General features: G+C 43.4%; 1 protein-coding gene across 7 annotated transcripts in view; it reads right to left on the reverse strand.

The window, feature by feature from the left end:
- Positions 1-16,031: 16,031 nt before the first annotated feature.
- ARVCF (ARVCF delta catenin family member) overlaps positions 16,032-22,617 on the reverse strand; it is a 394,108-nt gene continuing 387,522 nt past the window's right edge. For 5 of the 7 annotated variants that reach the window (XM_033955205.1, XM_033955201.1, XM_033955202.1 and 2 more), the window contains 2 exons: positions 22,349-22,462; positions 16,032-18,150 (listed from right to left, as the gene is read on the reverse strand). In XM_033955205.1, the coding sequence (XP_033811096.1) occupies positions 22,361-22,462 (102 nt within the window). In that variant the 3' untranslated portion in view covers positions 16,032-18,150; positions 22,349-22,360. The remainder of the gene's footprint in view (positions 18,151-22,348; positions 22,463-22,617) is intronic. The other 2 variants (XM_033955207.1, XM_033955206.1) reach the window with 1 other exon arrangement.

Genomic DNA, 22,617 nt, shown 5'->3' on the forward strand with positions numbered 1-22,617 from the left:
TTTCTGCAAAGCCAAGTCATACCTATTTCCATCATGGCCTCAAGACCTTGTTATTCTTGAAAGTCTAAATCCTGGCATTGTCTGTCTTTCTGTGTGTACACCATAGTTCTTTAGGTTTTTGGGCAAATGTTAAGTTTCTTTCTTTTCTTTTTTTTATCAACTCAGGTGGTTTGTTTTTTTAGGCCTTCAGTTCCTGGCTGGGATACTTGGGGTACTTTTGTCACATCAAGTTGAGGCTATTTTTCTGGACAAAGTGCCTAGCAGCTTCAAGAGGTAACAGGACCATATCCATTATAGCCTCTCACTCATGGTGTCTGCAGTGCCTAAGACCCACCCATGATCCTTCTCTTTGCACTCTCTGTTCACAGATGTCAGAGGGATTCATGGTAGAAAAAAAATACAGAAAGAAACCATTGGTCTCTGTCCAGGAGCTGCACTGGATGCTGGGGGTTGCATTGACGTGGAGAGTGTCTCTCTCATCCTGGCCATTGAGCATTAGTGGAACTCACCAGGAGCAGTCATTATCTGATTCCCACCTAAAGGAAAGGAAGAATTCAACTTCATCTTCATTGATGCCAAGACCACGATGTAGGGTATTGGGCAGAGGTTGAGATGTCTCCAAATTGCTCTCAATCAAAATGTGAACAACAAAAGGAATCCAACCAGATCTGCAGAATAAACAGCGAAGCAGGAGAACAAACAAAAACTGCAGACAATGTACACGATGCAGGCAAAAATTTATTATCCCAAAATAAAATGCAGTAATATAAAAACCTTATTACCAAGGGACCCAACACGGTCCGTGTTTCGGACAAACACCTTCATCAGGGGTCCTAATAAATAAAATACAATACTGAAATAATATAAACAATATTGGCAATATTTAAAAACTTATAAACACTAAAAGAATATATGGTGATCAAAAAATAATAAAAATTATATAAAATAAACTAAAAGGATGGTGTTGTCATGCCATGCCTAAGAGAAGTGTGATGATGTGACAAAGAGAAGAGGAGATAAATACTTGAAAAACATATTAGGACCCCTGATGAAGGTGTTTGTCCGAAACACAGACCTTGTTGGGTCCCTTGGTTGGTAATAAGGTTTTTATATTACTGCATTTTATTTTGGGATAATAAATTTTTGCCTGCATCGTGTACATTGCCTGCAGTTTTTGTTTGTTCTCAATCAAAATGTGGCACAAAACACCAAGGCTGGTGGTGTCCTCAAAGTGCATTGATGCAAGGACTGCTGATGCTGCATGCTTTCGGAGAGGGTACAACAGCCTCCATAGACTTGAGACCCCCAGTTCTGATAACACCTTGGGTGGAGAACATTGCCTTTCCTACTATGATGCCCACACCTTTGTCAATGGAGTGGATGGAGCGCTTCTTTGTTCAACTTGATGCTACAGCTTTGATATCAACCTTGAGAACAGAGGCAATCTAGCAAAAACTTGAGACTCATGCCCTGCATAAAATAGACACTTCAACACCAAGACCTAGAGTCAAGGTCTGCTGCACAAATGTTCATTTCCAGCATATCAGGGTTAAAAAACTTAATTAATGCACCAGGAATCCTTGATTATGTAGGAACTAGGAAGCATAAGGGTAATGGATTTGATATACTACCTTTCTGTAGGGACAAGTGGTTTTACATATATTCTATATGTCTCACTTCAAATCCTTCCTCACCTCACGAGAGATACAAATCTCCACCAGAGGAGTTGTAATTCATCAATTTTGTACAGTAGAGATGGAGGAGGAATCCAGGGCAAAAGCATTGACTATCCAAAGCATTGAATTCTCTCCCCCCCCCCCCCCCAAACAAGCTGCAAATGCCTCTTTACAGAATTCTCATGATTGCACAGATGAAAATATGGAATACCCCTCTCTGTATCTCTTATTAATAAGAAGTAGGGCTGCATTTCAATTAAAACTTTTATTGTGATTGTGTCATTAAAAGACCACTATCCCCCTTTCCCCAGGTCTAACGTCTCTTCCCTTTCTTAGCATCAGCTCCATTGTTCTGCACAGGTGGGTGCTATCTCTTTTTTACTAGCAGGTGGAGGTAAAGAAAACTAAATTCTACAAGCAACATCATTATATAAGCTGTGATGCTACCTGGAACAATCCAGTATTCTCTGCATTCAGCAGGTGGTAGGTTGTACTGTTCGATGCTTCTGGCCCTAGCCTAGCTCCCGGGTCGAAACAGGCCAGGTAGTAAGACAAGCTTGTATACATTTGCCACGTGGTTGAGCATGCCAGAGCCAGCAGCCTAGTACAGCTCTTAGTTCTGTCTACCCCCCAGTGCAAAGGGTCATTTCCAACTTCAAAAAAGGCTGAGGGGAGGAGGGCTGTAGGTCTGACCCCTCCTTTCTCTCTGCCGAGGCATCAGGGACCTGTGGTCTTGCTGCCTTCGGGAGGAACGGTAGCCATTTTAGACCAGGCAGCAGCAGGAGGAATCTTCTTCCCCTTTGGAGGGTGGGGAGGTTATTCCTCCCAGACCCCTGGGGACCTCCAGGTAGTTTTTTTTGTCTCTAGAGATTGTCCCAGTTGGTCAAGCAGGCCTTGTAGACAAACAGTGGTTCCTCCCCTTTGGGGGGGGGGGGGCCCTGCTCCAGGAGCCAAGTGGCATAGAGCCAGTTTTCAGCTCCGGCAACCTCAGAGGAGGTGGGGAGGGCTTGGATGTCCATTTGCACTCCCATGTCCTTTTGGACTTCCGGTCCCCTGCTAATTCAGACTCAGATGCCCCTACTTCAGGAGGTGGATGAGAAGTGGTCAAATGTGATCCATCTCTTTCACAAAGAGGAGCTGTCTCATTTCACTGATGAGGTATCTAGGGCCCTCTCTATGCTCAGCGCTATGGCTGCTGACCCTAATGATGTGAATCATCTGCTGGAAGGGCTCATGGGGCCCCTGAAGCATTTTCCCCTTAACAAGGTTCTTACTCGCATCATGATAGTGGAGTGGATGAATCCTGAAGGTCCACTTCAAGTTTCTTAAGCTTCAGATTATTTATAAACCTTTGCCCCAGCGGAAGTTGAGAAATACTGAACATTCGCTAAGGTGGATGCGCTAGTGGTGGTGGTCACAAAGGTGACCACTTACCTGTTCAGGGAGGCTTGGCCCTCAAGGAACTTCTTGACAAGAATGTGGAGCTTGGATCCAAAGTTGCAGGTAGGCATGCTCACACTACAGCACATGTGCAATCTGGGAGTAGTGGAGCCCGTTCCACAGGAGGAACAAGTTCTGAAAGGTACTCCATCTTTCATGGTCCCAAAAGGGCAGCTTCCTTCAACCCCAAGGGTATAAAAGCTTGTCTGAGGGTCCAGCATTTTTGCATGGAGATTCTCTCCTTAGTAATCGCATCATTAAAGTTGGGAAAGTTCTTGACCTCCCTGGACCTGACAGAGGCCTACCTCTACATCCTTGTTTGCAGTTCATGACAGGAGGTATCTGCACATTTATGTGTTGGGACAGCACTTTCAATTTTTAGTCTTGCCTTTTGACCTGGCCACTATGCCCTGCACGTTTATGGCTCAAGAAGGCCGATTTGGCCACAGAGGCCAGTTTGGTCACCTCTCAGGTTATTTCCCTCCTGAAATCTTTGGGCTGGGTGGTCAGTGGGCCCAAGAGCTGCCTGAACTGTTTGGTCCATGGAATATCTTGGAGTCCATGTCAACACATCCATGAGAATAGTGTTTCTATTGAAAGAGTAGGCAGAGAAGCTCCATGTGCAGGTTGTGCAAGCTTCTGGAACAGAAGTCTGGGATTTTTTTTCAGCTTCTGGGCTCCTTGGTTGTGATGCTGGAGGTGGTGCCCTGGATGAGGGCACATATGCAGCCTCTACAAAAGATCCTCTTTTCGTGGTGGGCTCTAGCCATGCAGGACTTTCATCATTCACTGCCTTTCCCACTTGAGGCAAGACACAGTCTTACATGGTGACAGTCCAGCTCACTTAATGAGGGGAGTTCCACTGGATCCCCCCTCCAGGGATTGTGGTCTCCTCAGCTAGGTATTGTTCTGAAAATCAAACAAATATTTGATACCATTACATTGTAAACAGAATGCAAGTCCTCAGCCATCTACATCATAGAGATAGATGTTATTTATACAGAAAACACACTAATAACTTGTTTTCTGCCATGGAATTTTTTTTAAGGCACATGATAATTACAAGCACATTTTTACTAATTTTAGTTAGTATCTAAGAAAAAAAAGTATTTACAACTTGTATAGATTGCTAATTGTAGTGTCCATGGCATTCCACATCAACGGCGAGTAAAGGCTTTCAGTGAGAGAGAAAGTGACAGCAGAAAACAATCATACAGCATCTCCAGTATGTCCATCCATACGATCTACTATTTTCTACTATCCTTTCCTTAGAAATCCTCTGTGCTTGACCTGTACTTTCTTGAACTCAGATATGGTCATCATCACTACCAACTCTTATCAGGAAGCTAATTCCATGCATCCATCACCCTTTCTGTAAGTAATTATTTTCTTAGATTATTCCTGAGAATGCCTCCTTTCACTTTCATACTATGCTCCCTCATTCTAGAGGTTTATTTTTTCAATTGAAAGAAGCCCATCTGTGTATGTGGAGGGACATAATTGAAAGAAACTTCTAAGCCATTTTGGGCCTAAGTTGCTAGTCGCCCAAAGTTGGCAGTGTATAAAGTCCATTCTCGAAAAATACGTCCAAAATATTTTGTTTTTTGAGAGTCATCTAACTGTACGTCCAGCTGTTTGATTGCCCAGACCACTAAGTCATCTATCTTTATACCCCATTCTCGTTCAAAAATTTGTCCAAGTCAAAAATGCCTAGAAAAGGACCTTTTGGACTTGGGCAGGGCCAGCAAAGTAATGGACTGGACACCTAGACATGGCAACAGAGTAAGGGGGCACCTTCAAACGTCACAAAAAGAGTGCAACATAAACATCTCACCATAACTCCCTTATAGGTCATGGTGAGCCCCCCAAAACCTATTAGACCCACCTGTCTACCATCCCAATAGTCCTCACATCTGCACCTATATGGCAGTACAGTAGGGTTTGGGTGCACATGTTCCACCATAAACGCAGTGGTTAGAGTGGCTTATGGGCCTGTGTCCTCTCTATGGTTCACTAGCCCACCCCCACCCCCACACTACTTAAGCCACCTTTGTGCTGCTCTACTTGGCTTTGTAATGTCAGGTGCTGATGTTCTGGAGGCAGATATGTACGTTTTTATTTCAATTTTTATGGTATGGGGGAGGGGGGGCAGTGTGGGTGGGTCTGTATTTTGTGTTTGCAATGCTTATCTGGTCACTTTGGATACCTATTTGGCACTTAGACCTGGTTTTACATGGCCTAAGTCACAACATACAAGTTCCATCCAGGCAGCCTTGTTAAACTTTCAGTTATACTTGCAGTACCACTAAGTTTAGATCAGCCCACATCCCGCCTTCACCACTCCTCCTAAAACTCCACTTTTAGTTCTGTTCGTACAGCAGCACTGAAAAGGCTTAAGTCGTTTTTAGATTCGTCTAAATCCCGGTTTGATTATCAGCACTTGGACGACTTGTCTTACTGATTGTCCAAGTGCCGATTTAGGCCGGTTTTTAGATGTATTTCCATTTCGATTATGAGCCCCTTAGGCTACAGAGGTTTTTAAATGTCTCCATCTTATCTTCCTTCTCCCACCTTTCTTCTAAAGTATACATATTGAAATTTCTAAGCCTGTCTCCATATGCTGGAGTGACTCCATCCTGTTTATATCTCCAAAAGTGTACACAGTACTCTAAATGAGGTCTCACCAGAGACTTATACAGAGGCTTTATCACCTCCTTTTTCCTGCTGGCCACTGCTATGCACCTGAGTATTTTTTTGTCTTTTATTATTGTCTTGTCTACTTCTTTGGACACTCTATCAGATATGACCACCCACAAGTCCCACTCTTCTTTTGTGCACAGAAATACTTCACCACCTATTTTGTATCTTTTCCTTGGGTTTTTGCAGCCCAAATATGTGTCCCTTCATTATTTTATCATTAAATCTCAGCTGCAAAATTCAAGATCATTTTTCAAGCTTTGTTAGATTCCTTCACTTGTTGTCCACACCATCTGTGATTTCTGCTTTACTGCAGATTCTGGTATTATCCATAAAGAAGAAAGCCTTACTAGACAGCTTTTCTGCAATATTGTTTACAAATGTCAAACAGACCAGATTAAGGACCAATCCCTGTGGCATACTACCAGTAATGTGACTGTCACTTTTCTCAAAGTGAATTCCATGTGCCACCACCTTTTGTTACCTTCCACTCATCCAGTTTCTAACCCAATCAATCGGTTCATAGACAAAATCGCGCGAGACAATGGCGCGCAGACAACTGAACGGAAAGTTGACGGCGCGCCGAAGAAAAGCACTATTTTAAAGGGTTCCGAAGGGGGGTGTTGGTGGGGAACCCCCCTACTTTACTTAACAGACAGCGTGCTGGCGTTGTGGGGGATTTGGGGGGTTGTAACCCCCCCTCATTATACTTGAAACCAAACTTTTTGCCTGTTTTTTAGGGAAAAGTTCAGTTTTAAGTATAATGTGGGGGGTTACAGCCCCCCAAACCCCCCACAACGGCAGCACGATGTCTGTTAAGTAAAGTGGGGGGGTTTCCCCCCCACATCCCCCCGTCGGAGCCCTTTAAAATAGTGCTTTTCTTCAGCGCGCCGTCAACCTTGCGCTCAGTTGTCGGCGCGCCGTTGTCTCGCGCGATTTATTCCCGTCACCCAATCAATCACTTTAGGGCCCATAACAAGTGTGCTCAGAGTAGAATTACTGTATGGCTGTAAATAATGGAAGTAAAACCTGGATGTGTCAATCTGCCCTCCTTTTCCTGGAGCATTATGGTAACCCTAGCTCAGAGCCACCAAGAGACAAAGCCAGGCCCTGGGCAAACAATGAGGTTCTGGCCCCCGTCCTGCCCTCTGCCTTTGTTCCCCCTCCCGCCGGCAACAACTCACACACTGCTTGTGGCTAACTGGGAAACCTCCCTTCTGCCATGTCAGGACACTACATGAGAGGGGGACGGAACGTAGCAGAGGGGAGGTTTCTCAGTCAGCCGCAGGCAGTGTGTCAGAGGCGCTGCTGGTGACCCTTCAGAGAGAGGTTTGTTAAGGGAAGACGGGAGATGCAGAACACAGAGACCAAGATGGCTTTTGCCAGGCCCGTCTTGCCCCCTCCTTTCAGTGTCCCTGAGTATGCTCAGTTTATTTATGTCACCTATGCACACTGTGTCACCATTATGTACTGTACTAGTCTCCATGGAGACCTTTCAGAGAACAAGTCTCTTAAAACATTTCCAGAGGGTCAGCAGTCTTTCTTTCTGCATTAATTGTAAACTGTAATAAATAGACACAGATTTTTCCCTCTTCTGTTCGAGATCACCTTATGATTCGTTTAATCAATGTCCTGAAAACATGCTTAGTGGGCTTTTTATTATTACTATTATTACTTGCTGCCATGACTGATCATCTGATGGGTTTTCTGAACCTTTGGATACAATTTAAATACATAAACATAGCAATTTAAACAACAATAGGACATTATTTCCTGAAAGCTAGGAATAAAGAAGAAAATATTTGCGCGGAGTCATGGCTGCTATAGTAAAGATTTTTTATTTAAAGAAAACTCACTTCCTCTTCAAACATAAATACCATCTTTTTTTCATGTGACAGTGATTTGTTTTTACAAAAACAGAGTAGAGTAGAACTGTAACAGTGTACCTGCTTCAACATTCCTTTCCTTTATATTTTGGAATGCCTTATAAACAATGAACATACTATTTATATAACCATGGTCTTTCCCTCTTCCAAAGCAAGAAGTAAAGGGATGCGGGTATATGAGAGAGGAGTAGCCAAAGGGGATGACTCAGAGGAAACACCCGGAAGCAAAACGAGCAATGAAATATGTCTGGCGGTGGCTTTGAATTTGATTTAGTTTATATTAGCCTCCAGAGGTTCAGGTTCAGGGCTTTCGTTGTTCCCAGTTCTGTGTTCCTGCACAGTTTAGCTCCAGCTGGCTTTCAGTATTTGTCGGTGAATAACTAGTATACCTATAGATATATTTTTTTTAAATTTACAAACATATTTAAACAATTTGATACATACAGTAAATCTACACTAGTACAGAATTCAAACGTCTTGGTGAAACGAGTTAAGTTACACTGACACAGGGGCCAATGCAGAAAGCTTATTCAAATGTTTGCACAGGGTAAAGTGGCGTCTGTGTGCAATTTTATGGGCGCATAACACAGAACGCAGATGATAATTGCGGGAATCTGCACATAGGAAACCAGCACACAGCATATGGATAAGAATGCTATAGAACAGTGGTCTCAAACACGCGGCCCGGGGGCCACATGCGGCCCGCCAGGTACTATTTTGAGGCCCTCAGTATGTCTATCATAATCACAAAAGTAAAATAAAACAGTTTCTTGATCATATGTCTCTTTAGCTATAAATGACAATATTATTGTTAAGACTTAGCCAAAAGGAAACATTTATAAACTATAAAGAGTTTACCTCATACAAAATTGTCATTTCTTTAATAAGACATTAACTATTTTTTTCCTGAGGCCCTCTAAGTACCTACAAATCCAAAATGTGGCCCTGCAAAGGGTTTGAGTTTGAGGCCACCGCTATAGAAGCTGTTAGCTCTGTGGGTCTGATACAAAGAAGTGCACAAAAGACTTTTAAGGCTGAGCACAATGCAGGAGTTTTAACACCACATCAGAGGAGGCGCAGAAGGATTAGGTTGATCTGCAGTACTTTGAGGATATTGGACTAAATTCTATAAATAAAAATTTGGGCGCAAAAAAAAAAAAAAATCAGTGCTAAGCACCGTTCTATAAATGGTACTCAAAGTTGGGGGCTACGAACTGTGTCCAATTTTAGAAGCAAGGATTTACATCTCATGTCTACATTAGGTGCGGATCCGCATTGTTTTATAAGGGTTTTTTTTTAAATAAGGGTTGAATATTACAGAGTTCTCAGTGGTTTACATCTTTTACAGGTACTTCAAGCATGCAAATTCTAGGAATGCCCCTGAATCCACCTATGGCCTTCCCATGGCCATGCTCCCTTTTTGGACCCGTACATAAAAATTTACGCACACATCTTTATAGAATAGCAACTACAAAATGTGTGTGTAAATTCAAATGGATACCAATCAGCACCAATATTTGTTAGTACTCAATTATTGGTGCTAATTGGTTCATTGTTTAATTAAATTGCACTTGCATGCAATTTTGAATGCCATATATAGAATTAGGGGGATAATGCCTATTTTTTCTTTTTGCGGTGAGCATACAGGGGGAGAGTGTGGCACAATGGTTAAAGCTACAGTCTCAGTACCCTGGGGGTTGTGGGTTCAAATTAGAGAATGACACGGTGACAAAATTCATCACCGTTCCCGTCCCCGCGGATAACCGCGGGAAACCATCTTCATGTCATTCTTTAAGGAGAGAGGGAAGAATCAGAGTATGAATGGCCACAACCACTGACCCGCAAGGTTTGCTTTGAAGAATGCTGGTGTAGAAGGACTGAGGTTGAAACAGACACTACAGAATGACAGTCTCTGGTATCCAGAGCAGATATTGTGATGTCATAATGCCTCATTCCACTAGTGCCTAAGAGCCAATCACATCAGTGATGTCACAATGGCTTCATTATCCTTGGCTCACATAAGAATGAGAGTATGAATGGCCACAACCACTGACCCGCAAGCTTTGCTTTGAAGAATGCTGGTGTAGAAGGACTGAGGTTGAAACAGACACTACAGAATGACAGTCTCTGGTATCCAGAGCAGATATTGTGATGTCATAATGCCTCATTCCACCAGAGCCTAAGAACCAATCACATCAGTGATGTCACAATGGCTTCATTATCCTTGGCTCACATAAGCACAGCCACTGACCCGCAAGCTTTGCTTTGAAGAATGCTGGTGTAGAAGGACTGAGGTTGAAATAGACACTACAGAATGACAGTCTCTGGTATCCAGAGCAGATATTGTGATGTCATAATGCCTCATTCCACTAGTGCCTAAGAGCCAATCACATCAGTGATGTCACAATGGCTTCATGACACGGTGATGAATTTTGTCACCGTGTCATTCTCTAGTTCAAATCCACGCTGCTCCTTGTGACCCTGGGCGATTCACTTAATCCCCCCATTGCCCCAGGTATATTAGATAGATTGTGAGCCCACCAGGACAGACAGGGAAAAATGCTTTGAGTACCTGAATAAACTCATGTAAACTGTTCTGAGCTCTCCTGAGAGAACGGTATAGAAAATTGAATAAATAAACAAATAAGACAGAACAGGAAGTGATGCTTTTAAGCGGAAATAGTTTTATGGCTAGCGCTGTTTTTGCAGGCGGCTGCTGATTTAGGTACCGTTTACAGAATCTGGCCCTTAAAACGTTTGTGGTGATATTTAACCACACAGAAACATTCCAGCACATCTGTGCCAGCACTTTCACTTTGCTCAGACGTTGGTGTGTCATGTGCTCTCTCTTTTTAACATACAAGTTCTGGGTGTCAAGTCAAAAGCGCGCCGGGACATAGGCGCGAGCAGACAACTGAGCGCAGCGCGGAGGTGCACGCTGAAGAAAAATACTTTTTAGGGGCTACGACGGGGGTGTGGGTCCCCCACTTTACTTTATACAGATTGCGCCACGTTGTGGGGGCGTTGTGGGGGGTTGTAACCCCCCACATTTTACTGAAAACGTAACTTTTTTTCCTGTTTTTAGGGAAAAAGCTACGTTTTCACTAAAATGTGGGGGGTTACAACCCCCCACAACGCCGCCGCAATCTGTATTAAGTAAAGTGGGGGGGCTCCCCAACAAAAACCCCCATCGCAGCCCCTAAAAACAGTCTTTTTCTTCGGCGCGTGCCTCCATCTTGCGCTCAGTTGTCGGCGTGCGCCTTTGTCTTCCGCGTTACTGTCTATGAACACAAGTTCTGCATGCTTCAAATTTGCATATGATTAGCTTACTGCAGGGGTGTCCAATGTCGGTCCTCGAGGGCCGCAGTCCAGTCGGGTTTTCAGGATTTCCCCAATGAATATGCATGAGATCTATTAGCATACAATGAAAGCAGTGCATGCAAATAGACCTCATGTATATTCATTGGGGAAATCCTGAAAACCCAACTGGACTGCGGCCCTCGAGGACCGACATTGGACACCCCTGGCTTACTGCATCAAGAGCTAACGGCCTCTTTTATGAAGCCGTTTAGCACAGGCTGCTGAGGTAACGGCCCCGAAGCCCATACAGATTTAAAGGGCTTCGGGGCTTTTGTAAAAGAGGGGGTAAAGCTTTCATGTTACATTTGCAGTAGAAACTGTGTACTCAGCCTTCAGATCATGAATCTAATGTGCAGCTTTCTGCATCAGCCTCACTCTTCTCTATAAGGGAGGGGACACATCTTGAAAAGAAAACCACCCTCCTGTTGCCATCAACAGCTCTCAGGTGCATCCAATGGATAGCCACATTGTGGCACAGAAAATGAAAGGAGCTCATTTCTTAGCCAGGGATTCTTGTTGCCTTGCTCTGAGCCACACCCTTTGTTTTTGTGGTGTTCCCTCTGGCAGAAAACCACAGGAGAAATAAGAGAGGTGAGTTACATGATCTACCTACAATACATATATCTGACTTGCTGATGATTTGTACAGTAGCTAATTTATAAAGTTCTATCAAAATATTTTTTTTTTCCGCAAGTTGTGTATTTTGATATTATTTCTCAAATTCCTTTGGTAAAGACCTGCTAGAAAATACAGAAGATATCAGGGTTTCTTTCTACCTTGCTTTTCTCGTATTAGTTACAAAAGAGCAGATTCCGCTAACCATGGAAGACAATGCAGTTACAGAATGAAAAAAAACGAATTCATATACATGCTATAACAAAAATATTTGTAAAATGGTTCTATATAACAGTTCAGTTAGAAAAACAAAAGTTCTTGTACTGTTAAAGCGATGAAGCAGCAGTAAATGAGTCAAATCTAAGCAACTGATCAGTCAAAGTGAAGCTGGACGGTCACAGAACAAAATGCCATATTCAGGGCTGGCTCAGGTGGTGGTGGTGTTCTGAGATAATCCCGCACAAAGGGCTAAAATTTCAGCTGGTGTAGTTACTGGCTTCAGTTAAATAGCCTTCGACTCCTATAATTCATAGTCTTAGGCTTTAAGTGTTGTTTCCTCACCGGATCTTACTTCTACTAACAATTCTGTTTAAATATATAAATAGTTTAGCTCTAAACTATTTATATTTTATATTTATACTAGTCTTTAAGCCCGTTACATTAATGGGTGCTAGAATAGATGTGTCTGTCTGTCTTTCTTTCTGTCTCTCTCTCCTTGGTCGCTGTCTGTCTGTCTTTTTTTCTTTGTCTCTTTGGCCGTTGTCTATCTGTCTGTCTCTCTGTAATTTTTATTTTATTTTAATTTATTTCTGTCTGTCTGTGTCTCACCTTGGCCGCTAGCTGTCTGTTTGTCTGTGTCTCTCCCTGGCCCCTTGTCTGCCTGTCTTTCTTTCTTGCTCCTTGGCCGCTGTCTGTCTCTGTGGCCCCCTGTTTGTTTGTCATTCTTTCTGACTGTGTCTCTCCCTGGCTCCTTGTCTGTCTGTCTTTCTCCCTGGCCCCCTGCCTATCTCTCTCTGCCCCCCCCCCCCCGAGCAAACCAAGATTGTTGCCTGCCCCCCAGAACACCCCTCCCCCAAAGCAGCCCCTTTTCCCTCTCCCCCTCCACTTTTTTCTGTCTCTCTCCCTGGCCCCCTGCCTATCTCTCTCTGGCCCCCAAGCAAACCAAGATTGCTACCTGCCCCCAGCACACCCCTCCCCCCAAAGCAGCCCCTTTTCCCTCTCCCCCTCCACTTATTTCTGTCTGTCTCTCTCCCTGGCCCCCTGCCTATCTCTCTCTGGCCTCCCAGCACACTTCTCCCTCCCCCTCCACTTCCTTATGCAGCAGTAGCTGCCGGACACTTCACAGCACCTCGGACACCCTCCTGCCATTGATCTTATCGCCCTCCCCCCGCACCGCAAGCCGCCACCCGTGCCACAAATGGAACACGGCACAGAAGCAGAAATCACGGCGGTAGGGATCACGCCGTGTCAACTGCGCATGCGCAGGTAAGGCTTTTATTATAGAGGATATTTAAACAGTATTGTTAGTAGAAGTAAGATCCGGTGAGGAAACAACACTTAAAGCCTAAGCCTATGAATTATAGGAGTCGAAGGTGGTGTTTCTGAGGGTCGTTAAAATTTACAGGATGAACTGACTGGATGAAAATTGAAGATGGAACAACTATATATTGTTCTATGAATGCAGTACATTGATTGTTCTCTAAGTTAGAATTTCAAGAAAGCAGTGCTTTATGTCAATTCAGTTAAATAGCAGCACCACTGTTTAAATTTATTTCTTATATTTAGCACCATTATCTGGCTGGGTAGCAATGTGGAATATATGGATAACGAGGTGCAATGCTGGCACTTCTTGTCTAGCTTAGGCCTCCCAACTTCCTACCTAACTCCCCCACCAATTCTGTCTAGCATTCCTTCTCTTCTCCCCTACACAATAGCATACATCCCTCTGCCCCGTAAAGGCCTCTCCTACCATCCGCAACAGCATTCTCATCTCCTTTCTTTATCCTCCCACCAGTCATTCATTCTTCACCCTTCCTTCCTCAGCACCGAACAGCCACCAATATTAAAAACTCAAAAACGACTTATAAACTATACCACGTCCCCACAACACCTTTAAAAACAGCAGCCGAGTCAAATCAAATTCAGTAATTTAAACCTGTGATTCCGAACCCAGACCTCAGGACAATCTAAGCATTCTGATTTGTATCTACAATGAATATGCACGAGAGAAATTTGCATGTACTTCCTTGATTATTTATGAATCTCTTATGCAAACTCCTTGTGGATATTCCATAAACTAGATAAATGGGGGAAAAAAACAAACCCCAATTTGAACTAATCAGAATGAAAATACCACCCACTCACTTTCCCTTTTCCACTAAATCAGCCCAACATCCATCCCTCTCTCCACCTAGCAGCATCCATCTCCCCCACAATCTGAAGCAGCATATTGCTCTCCTTTGAACCCCCATCTTATCATTCATTCTTCTCTCTTCCTCCTGAGCAATACTTCTTGTTCTGGTAGCTCCCCACCAGACTCCTGGAACATATTCTCCTCTTCTCCCCACCAGATGTCTGGAATATTTTTCCATTTTCCCCCAGGCACATTGGAATATTGTCTCCTCTCTGCTTCTCCCCCCCCCCAGCCAGCCCTCTTAAGCATAATTTTCTGTCAGTCTTCTTACCTTCCTCGGCCCCCCCCCCCAAAAAAAAAATCCTTGCTTCTCAAGCCAGCGGTTAAATTGCCCCTCTCACCTGTCGTTTAGACAGGAATCTCCAAATCCTCACCAAATGTCAGTGGCCTGGTGCAGCAGCAGCAGGACAGTGGCAAAAAGAACGTGCCCAGATACTACACCATTTAAAATACTTCTGCATTGACTCCTCCTTGCAAGGCATGCTGGGACTAAAACACAGTGTGCTGGGAGGGAGACATATTGGAAGTAATCCTAACTTGCTGAACATAAAAAATAGGTAAACCAGACTGGTGATTGCAGAAGCTGTGGATTTTGGCATACTTTATTGCTGGTGCACTAGCCAGAGCCTCACCTGGTAACTGATGCCATTATGGCTTGTTTACTATGTTGGCTTTCATATAATCTGAGTTTTCTACCAACATCCCTTCCTCAAAGTGGGGGTGAGAAAGGGGGGGGGGGATGACGACAAGATCTTCAAATGGCTGTTTTGTGCATTCCATAACAGTGATGAACCTTGTTTTTAAGCCCTGTATGTGGAACATGATATAATTCTCTCAAATTTACTGCCAATACTTGCTATAATATAGTACTAGAGTTCATACAATGTAAAGTGTATAGGCAATCTACCGAAGCCCTTTATGGGACTTGAGATGGAGCTTTATTATTTTCATTCTAAGACAGTATTGATGTAGAGAAATACAATTTAGAAATAAAAGCACAACAGTTGTCCTTTATAGAAACAAATGAACTGTCTCTAATTAATTGGGGATGCAGGAAAGAAAGGAAACCCATTGTTTTGTTCACTAGACTACCCAATTATGATTTATACAATGTTCTCAATAGCCTCTCTCTGTCTCAAGTAAATGAAATCAGTAGACTGGGACATCAACAAGGCAGAGACTATTTCCCACTCAGATCCATTGGCAGTGGAAATCAGTGGCGTAGCGAGGGTGAAAGGTGCCCGGGCCGGTGACACCCCTCCCCCACCCTCTTCTCCACCCCCTACCTCCACACGCACCTTCCCCACCCCCCTCCTGTCACACATGCACCGCATCCCTTCCCTGTACCTCTGCAACGTTCCTGGCGCAAGCAGCAACCCCCAAGCTACTGTTGTGCCAGCGTTGGCTCTTCCTCGATGTCACTTCCCAGGCACGGGTCCAGGAAGTGACATCAGAGGAAGAGCCAATGCTGGTGTGACAGCAGGTTGGGGGTTGCTGCTCGTGCAAGGAATGTTACAGAGGTACGGGGGAAGGGGGGGGGCAAAGTGGAGGACGGGTGCCTTTGCCCTCACCAAGATGGTGCCCAGGTGGATTTCCCCCCCCCCCCCTTACTACACCATTGGTGGAAATATTCCTTGAAAGAACAGATGACAAAGTCACTCTAAATCATTTTTGTGGTAGTAGCGATTGAACTCCTTCTCTTGCACTATGGCCTTTACACCACGCTGTAGTAATGTTCATGCTTACAGCCCTCTGTTAAGACTACCATTATACCAGATGATCACACAGACTACCACAGAACTATCATATGACTCACATGTCAGGTTCGCCATGTGTATGGAAAAGAGATGGAACACATGTGCCTGTTGCTTTGCTGCTCACAACTTGTGTCTTCAGCAGCCCAGCTACATAGGATGCCTTCTACACTATTACTTAGCAAAAAGAAAGGAAAATCTCACTCAGTGCATCCACTAAGGCAGCAATGTCTACAGAGCTTGGAAAGTTTACTAAAATAGTTATAAAATCACTAAAAAAAAAATAAAAATCTATCCTCCCAGTGAAGAGTTTTGCTATGAAACAGAGGAGTAATCCTGTGTAGGCCATATCTATAGTTGCAGTTCTTAATGATTTAAGAGGCTGTGTTTCATGTTCTAACCCTGCCTTCTGCTTCTGCAAGTTGTTAATCTGGCATCACCTTTGCTTACAGCTTGTTTTATTTTATGCTTGAATCCTCAAGGCCTTTTCCTGTTTGCATCAGCAGAACCTGTCCATGTCGGTCCTCCAACGCATGAAGGCATGCACTGAATGAGCCAGAACATCTGCACACCGCAAGTTACTTGCATGGTTTTGGCACCCTAGTTTTACACAATATGGAGCGAGATAAAAAAGCTCCTTCGATGCATTATTTAAACAAGGTTTTCTTTTACGAACGGTAACATTTTTTTGTAAACATTACATAGAAATGGTATTGAAAATCAGAACAAGATTGCAACACAGAAAAACATGTGCTCTCAAGCCCTACTACCAAACAACTAATGTGTTTCTCTGTGGCAAGCATTAACAGTTTTGACTTGAATTTCGGTACTGATACAAAATGTGCCTTGGGGATTACACACATACTTCTAACACAAAGCCAAATTAAGAAAGAGAAATGCACTATGCTGCCTACTTATAAAATATTTTCATACTGTCTTCATTTGAAAAAATGCACAGAACCTGGGGTGGTATTGAAAGGAATGCACCAATTACTGTTTGCAGTGCTTGTATTTGATATGTATATTGCAAATATACATGAATTCAATTATGTATCATCTTTCTAATCCAAAAATCAGTAAATTAACCACAACGGACCCTTTTGGAATGGGTGAAAAGCTCCTCTGGATATAAAATTTCCCAATCTATAATAGTGATTCCAACCTACTTCTAAGTCACCAGAAACATTACTAGTCTAGCTCCTGGTCTTCCTTAAACAGGAATAGCACAAGTCTGCATTGGGATATGAGTTAGAAAACCAGGATAACATGAAAACATGTTAAAAAAGTACATAATTACGAGCCTGCTATATGTCACCCACTCAGAATATGTGTTAATGTTGCCACATGGGTTTCAAATATTGACAACAGAAAACAGTAAAAGAGGAAACAGCCAACCGGTTCTGATTCCTAACGACAGATTTCTGAATTTAGGTCAGAGAACTTCAGAAATTGTTTCTAAAAGTTGGTGGAAGCTAAGGAGAAAAAAAGATTAAAAAAAAAAATAATAATAATAATTAGCAGGCAGAATTATTTTACACCAGAACAGCATTAGCATAGTATGGAAAGAGCTCGATCTACACAGCAGCCCCGTGGTGACCACAAAGCAAACAATAACTATAAAGCAAATCCAGTACTAACTGTCTTCTCAGCTCCAAAGAACATTTTTCAGTACAGAGCTGCAGAACCACAAGACTGGACTGGATTAACTTGCCTATAGCCTGGCACTTCCCTATTCTTGAAATTTTTGATTTCTCCTTTATTCACTTTTAAAAGATCCAGCATGCCTTCTCCTGCTCAATGAACAAATTAGTTCAATACAAATTCACAGTCCTATAAAAAGTGCTTTTATCACTTTGCATATGCCAGATATGTTCCAACAATTCCACACTTCTCGGCAGCTTGTGAAGCCTTCAGCAAGGTATCATTCCCCTTTCTCTTGATCTGTTCTCATCCTTTGTACCATCAGTGTTCCAGTTCATCTCAGAACTCAACCAGTTGCATGTACACTTTTAAATGGGCGGGAGAGGGAACAGGTGATGTGAGAAAGAGCATAGCTTTATCTGATGGGCATATACTTGAATTACACATTTAAAAAAATTCAGAGCTTGTTTGGCTGTGTAAGGCATGATACTGTATGCCATGATTGGCCAAGAACCTTTTCCCTTGGTTTTAGGTTTGTCCCTCACAGTATGCGATTCAGCGATCCAGTGTCCTTGAAACAGCGTGAATGGCAGTGGTGATTTATGAGATCCTCTCTTTATTCAGTTTGGGTTTCTCATGAACATTGAACGTATTGCTGGACTCTAGCCCTGGGGGAGAAAGAAATGAAAAATCACAGTTGATTAGCCCAAGGTTTTCTCAGTGCTGACCACAATTCTTGGAAAGAGTGGAATTTTTTTTTTTCTATTTCTACTTTTCTGCTGCTTATGAATCAGAAATTTTGGCTTTGCTATTAAAGTACTTCTAGAATGGGTCTATTTCTATATTGTCTTAGTCGCCCCCAAAAAGAACAAAAATGGTTTTACATCATAAAATCAGTAAGGTATATCCAGTGGCGTACCAAGGCGGTCCACCCCGGGTACACAGCCGGCCAGGGCTGGGTTGTCCGGTGCCGGTCCGCGCAGGGCCGGCAAGATCACATTGGGGCCATCGGCAGCGTCTGGGCTACAACGGCGATGAGCGGCATTGGCAAACCCCCCTGTAACGCAATTCATGATTGGCAACACGCCCCCCCTCCCCCCACTACAATGACACTTAAGATCGGCATCGGGCCTCCTTCTACCCCTGGCATCAACAGAACTTCAGATCGGTAACGCGGTGCTCAGTCCAAAGCTTCCCTCTGACTCAGCTTCCTGTTTCCACTCAGGCAGTTCAGTCAGAGGAAAGCTTTGGACTGAGCACTGCATTGCCGATCTGAAGTTCTGTTGATGCCGGGGTGAGAAGGAGGCCCATTGACGATCTTAAGTGTCATCACCAAAATTGGAAAGGTGAGAGGAAGGGAGAGAGATGGGCCTGTGGTGGATGGAGAGATTGAGAGAAGGGGGCAGATGATGGAAGTGGGGAGAAGGGGGAGAGAGAAGAGGGCAGATGATGGAAGTGGAGAGAAGGGGGAGAGAGGAGAGGGCAGATGATGGAAGTGGGGAGAATGGAGAGCAAATGCTGAATGGAAGTGGAGAAAGAGAACACGTACTGGATGGAAGGAGGGATAAAGAATATAGAGTTAGTGAGAAAGTGGAGGGGTGAAGGAAAGGGGTGGCATGCTGTGGGTAGACACAGTGAAAAGAAGGAAACTGAGGATTGCAAGGTAAGAAAGAATTTAATTTAGATGGAGGCAGGAAATAAAGAAGGATGACCAGAGAAGGAAAGGGAAGAGAGAGAGGAGAGAGAGATGCCAGAGAATGGGGAAGGAGACAAAGATATCAGATCTGAGCGAAGGAAATGAGAAGAGAGATATGCTAAAAATCACAGGGGGGAGGGAAAGAGAGATAAAAGGAGAAAGATGCCAGACCATGAGGGAACAGAGGGAAGATGATGGATGCCAGACCAAAGGGGGGGGGGGTCTAGAGAAGAGATGTCAGGGGTAGACATACAGTTTCTGGAAGGGGCAGACAGTGGATGGAACGGGCAGATGCTGGATTGAAGAAACAGGGCAGACGCTGGAAGGAAAAGGGTGAAAAAGAAGATAAAAGCAGATACCAGAGACAACAAAAGGTAGAAAAAAATAATTTTATTTCTATTTTGTCATTAGAATATATCAGATTTGAAATATATATCCTGCTAGAGACATAACTGGGGACTGCAAAGCCCAGGCAGTGCTTCTTTAGCTAGATGGAAGGGGTAGAGAAAGAGGGCACATGATGGAAGGAGGGGATAAATAAAAGGAGGGCACATGATGGGGGGAAAAGGATTGAGTTAGGGAAATACTGGAGTGGGTGAGGGAAAGAGGTGGCGAGTTGTAGGTAGACAGTAAAAAAGGAAATTGATGAGAGGTTAGTAAGAACGTAATCTAGATGGATGCAGAAAATAAATTGAAAAGGAAAATGAAGGAAGAAAGGGATTGCAGAAGAGAGGTGTGGAAGAGGTAAGGAGAGAAGAGAGATGCCAGACCAATGGGGGTGAAAGGAGAGCTGGAAGGGGGAGGTATACAGTTTCTGGAAGGGACATAGAAGGAGAGAAGATGCCATATAGGGGCAGAGAGACGGCAGACAGAGGATGGAAGGAAGAGAGTAACAAGAAGATGAGGAAAGCAGAAATGGAGAGAAGACAAAGGTAGAACAAAAATTTTCTATTTATTTATTGCTTTAGGAGACTTGTGTCACTGTTTCTGTGGTTTTGCATTGTATGCAGAGTCCAGCTTCTTGCTGGTTCAATTTAACCTTTATCTATGTATTTCTATTTTATCCCCCCTTTTACAAAACTGTGGAACGTTTTTTAGCACCAGCCGTGGTGGTAGCAGCTCTGATGTTTAGAATTCTATGAGCATCAGAGCTGTTACCACCGTGGCAAAAATCCACACTAAAGTTTTGTAAAAGGGGGAGGAGTTAGTTTGTGATGACATATTCCATATTAGGCAAAAGTGTTTTCTGTATTCTGTGTGTTCGAAAGACATGGTTTTCTGTTAGGATTGACGGTGTAGGATTGATCTGTACTAGTCTGGCTTGTTTAGTTTTACAATGGGTGTATTGATGTTGTACTGCTCACTGCAGTATGTAAGATGCTGCCTTTTCCTAGGTGCTCATGTGTGATGTGTGGCTTGTTACTAAAAATCATGTTTTTCGTACAGATGGGGGGGGGGGTGTCAAAAAAATGATGGGCCCCGGGTGTCACATATGCTAGGTACACCACTGGGTATATCAATACCTTATATGAAATATCCCAAATATCCACTTCCTGCTTTTGCTAAGGGAAGTGACAGACTGTATCATTAACTCATTACTCAAGCACATACAGACATAATGCATACTAAAGATAGTAAAGTAATGAAATGAAGATTATACCCTCTTTATGAACCTGAATAGAAATCCCCCCCATGACAACAGAAGTATGTACCGCTACATCTATGAACGCCTGTAACGAGGTGTGGCAGGCACAACCTGGAGATCTTAGTGCTGGGTTAAGCACTGGCATCAAAGCAACTGAGCAGCTTCTTGCAAGGATCAAGAAAGAATGGACCAACTGGAAAGCAGAGCTGGCATAACACAGTAAGTGTGGTAAGCACTGCAAGAGGGGGTAAAATTTAAGGGTATTTCATGTGTCAGCCCTGTTTGCATGCGCAGCTTGAGTGTTTAGCTTTAAGCCACATGACGCAGGAAGGAACTCCAGTGCAAATCTCATGAATTTGGAGATTGTAAGACTTGCACCAGAATTCCTTTCTGCACTGTAAAGCAGTGGAGGTAGGTTGCTGGAGGTGACACCAACGCTAAAGGGAGGAGGGTGGGCACCAGAACCTGTTGAAAGTCCCTACTAGGGGTATATTCCACTAGACTTTTTGAGAGAGGCTAAGTAGATAATATTACAGTAGTCCAAAAGAGAAATCAAAATAGGATACGATTGTCCGAAGTTACACAGCATTAAATAGCTTTTCTTGACCCTCCTGGTACAAAACTTAGACTGTGAGCCCACTAGGACAGGTGCCTGCTTAAAATATATACAGTGCTCCTTATGTCTAGTAGCTCTATAAAAATGATTAGTAGTAGTAATCTCCTAGTTTCCTCCTCCCCATTCTCTTTCCTCCCCATCATTTGCAGACCTCTTGTTTCTTCAGCTTTTGTCCACCCCCTTAGCCTAATCATTCTCCTCAGGCCCCAGCACTACCTCTTTCCACTTCCCCCTGGGGCTGTGATTCAGGGTGTTATAACATCTTCCCACTACTCTTGGGTCACCAGCTACTAAAATGTACTTACTTCAGGCAACCAGGTAAGTGCTTTTTCAAATCCTTGTTGGTAATATTAGCAATTCCTTACTTAAATTACACAAATGTGCATCTTTGCTTTGCTTCATTACAATGAAAGGCTGTGTAGTAGGTTCCTATCATGGATTAAAGTTGGCTTTACCTTATGTCATTAACCTATAACAAAAATGAGTTTGTGTACTAGTGGGAGAATAGCCTGCTGGAGTAATTCCCCCAGATGCCCTTTCTGTTACCATGACGTTAAAGTGCAGCATTTTATTCACTTTTAGGAAGATTTCACGTGCATTGCACACAACCCTTACATCTTTTAAAACCCTATCATGTTTGTTACAAGCAGAGCAATCACTGAACAAAACAGTACCTAGGGCAAGAGCTTCTTTTGGTATCCCCATTTCCCTTTTGGGTACATGTGTTTGCAGACTGCCAAACTGATGCAAAAGAGCATTGTGGCATTCCTACTGTGTGGGCAGGCCCACTAATTGTGAGAGCCCTGATTGCAAGGACCTTGGATCACACATATAGATAACCAGGAGCAATACAGAGCAAGAAGTACAGCACAGAATTTCACATGCACCCAACAGAATCCAAGAACCTACCATGCATGCAAATTAGACCCAGGAGTCAACAGGCTGGGGTTTAGTGTCACGGACGTCCACCAGATTCACCGAAGCCCTGTTACTCCTGGTCATGTGTTTCTTATTTGTGTCATTCTGCAGCGACAGGGTGGAAAGGAGTTTCAAAAAGGTAAAAGAAAGTGGATTAATTAAACAAGGGAAGAGCACAGACAGTGGTTAGCTGACGAGAATTACCAGTGAGAATTAGTACATGGAGAATAATCAGTGACAGTGTCAAGTAAACAAAGAAA

The sequence above is a fragment of the Geotrypetes seraphini genome, chromosome 8, assembly GCF_902459505.1.
Source record: "Geotrypetes seraphini chromosome 8, aGeoSer1.1, whole genome shotgun sequence".
Taxonomy (NCBI): Eukaryota; Metazoa; Chordata; class Amphibia; order Gymnophiona; family Dermophiidae; genus Geotrypetes; species Geotrypetes seraphini.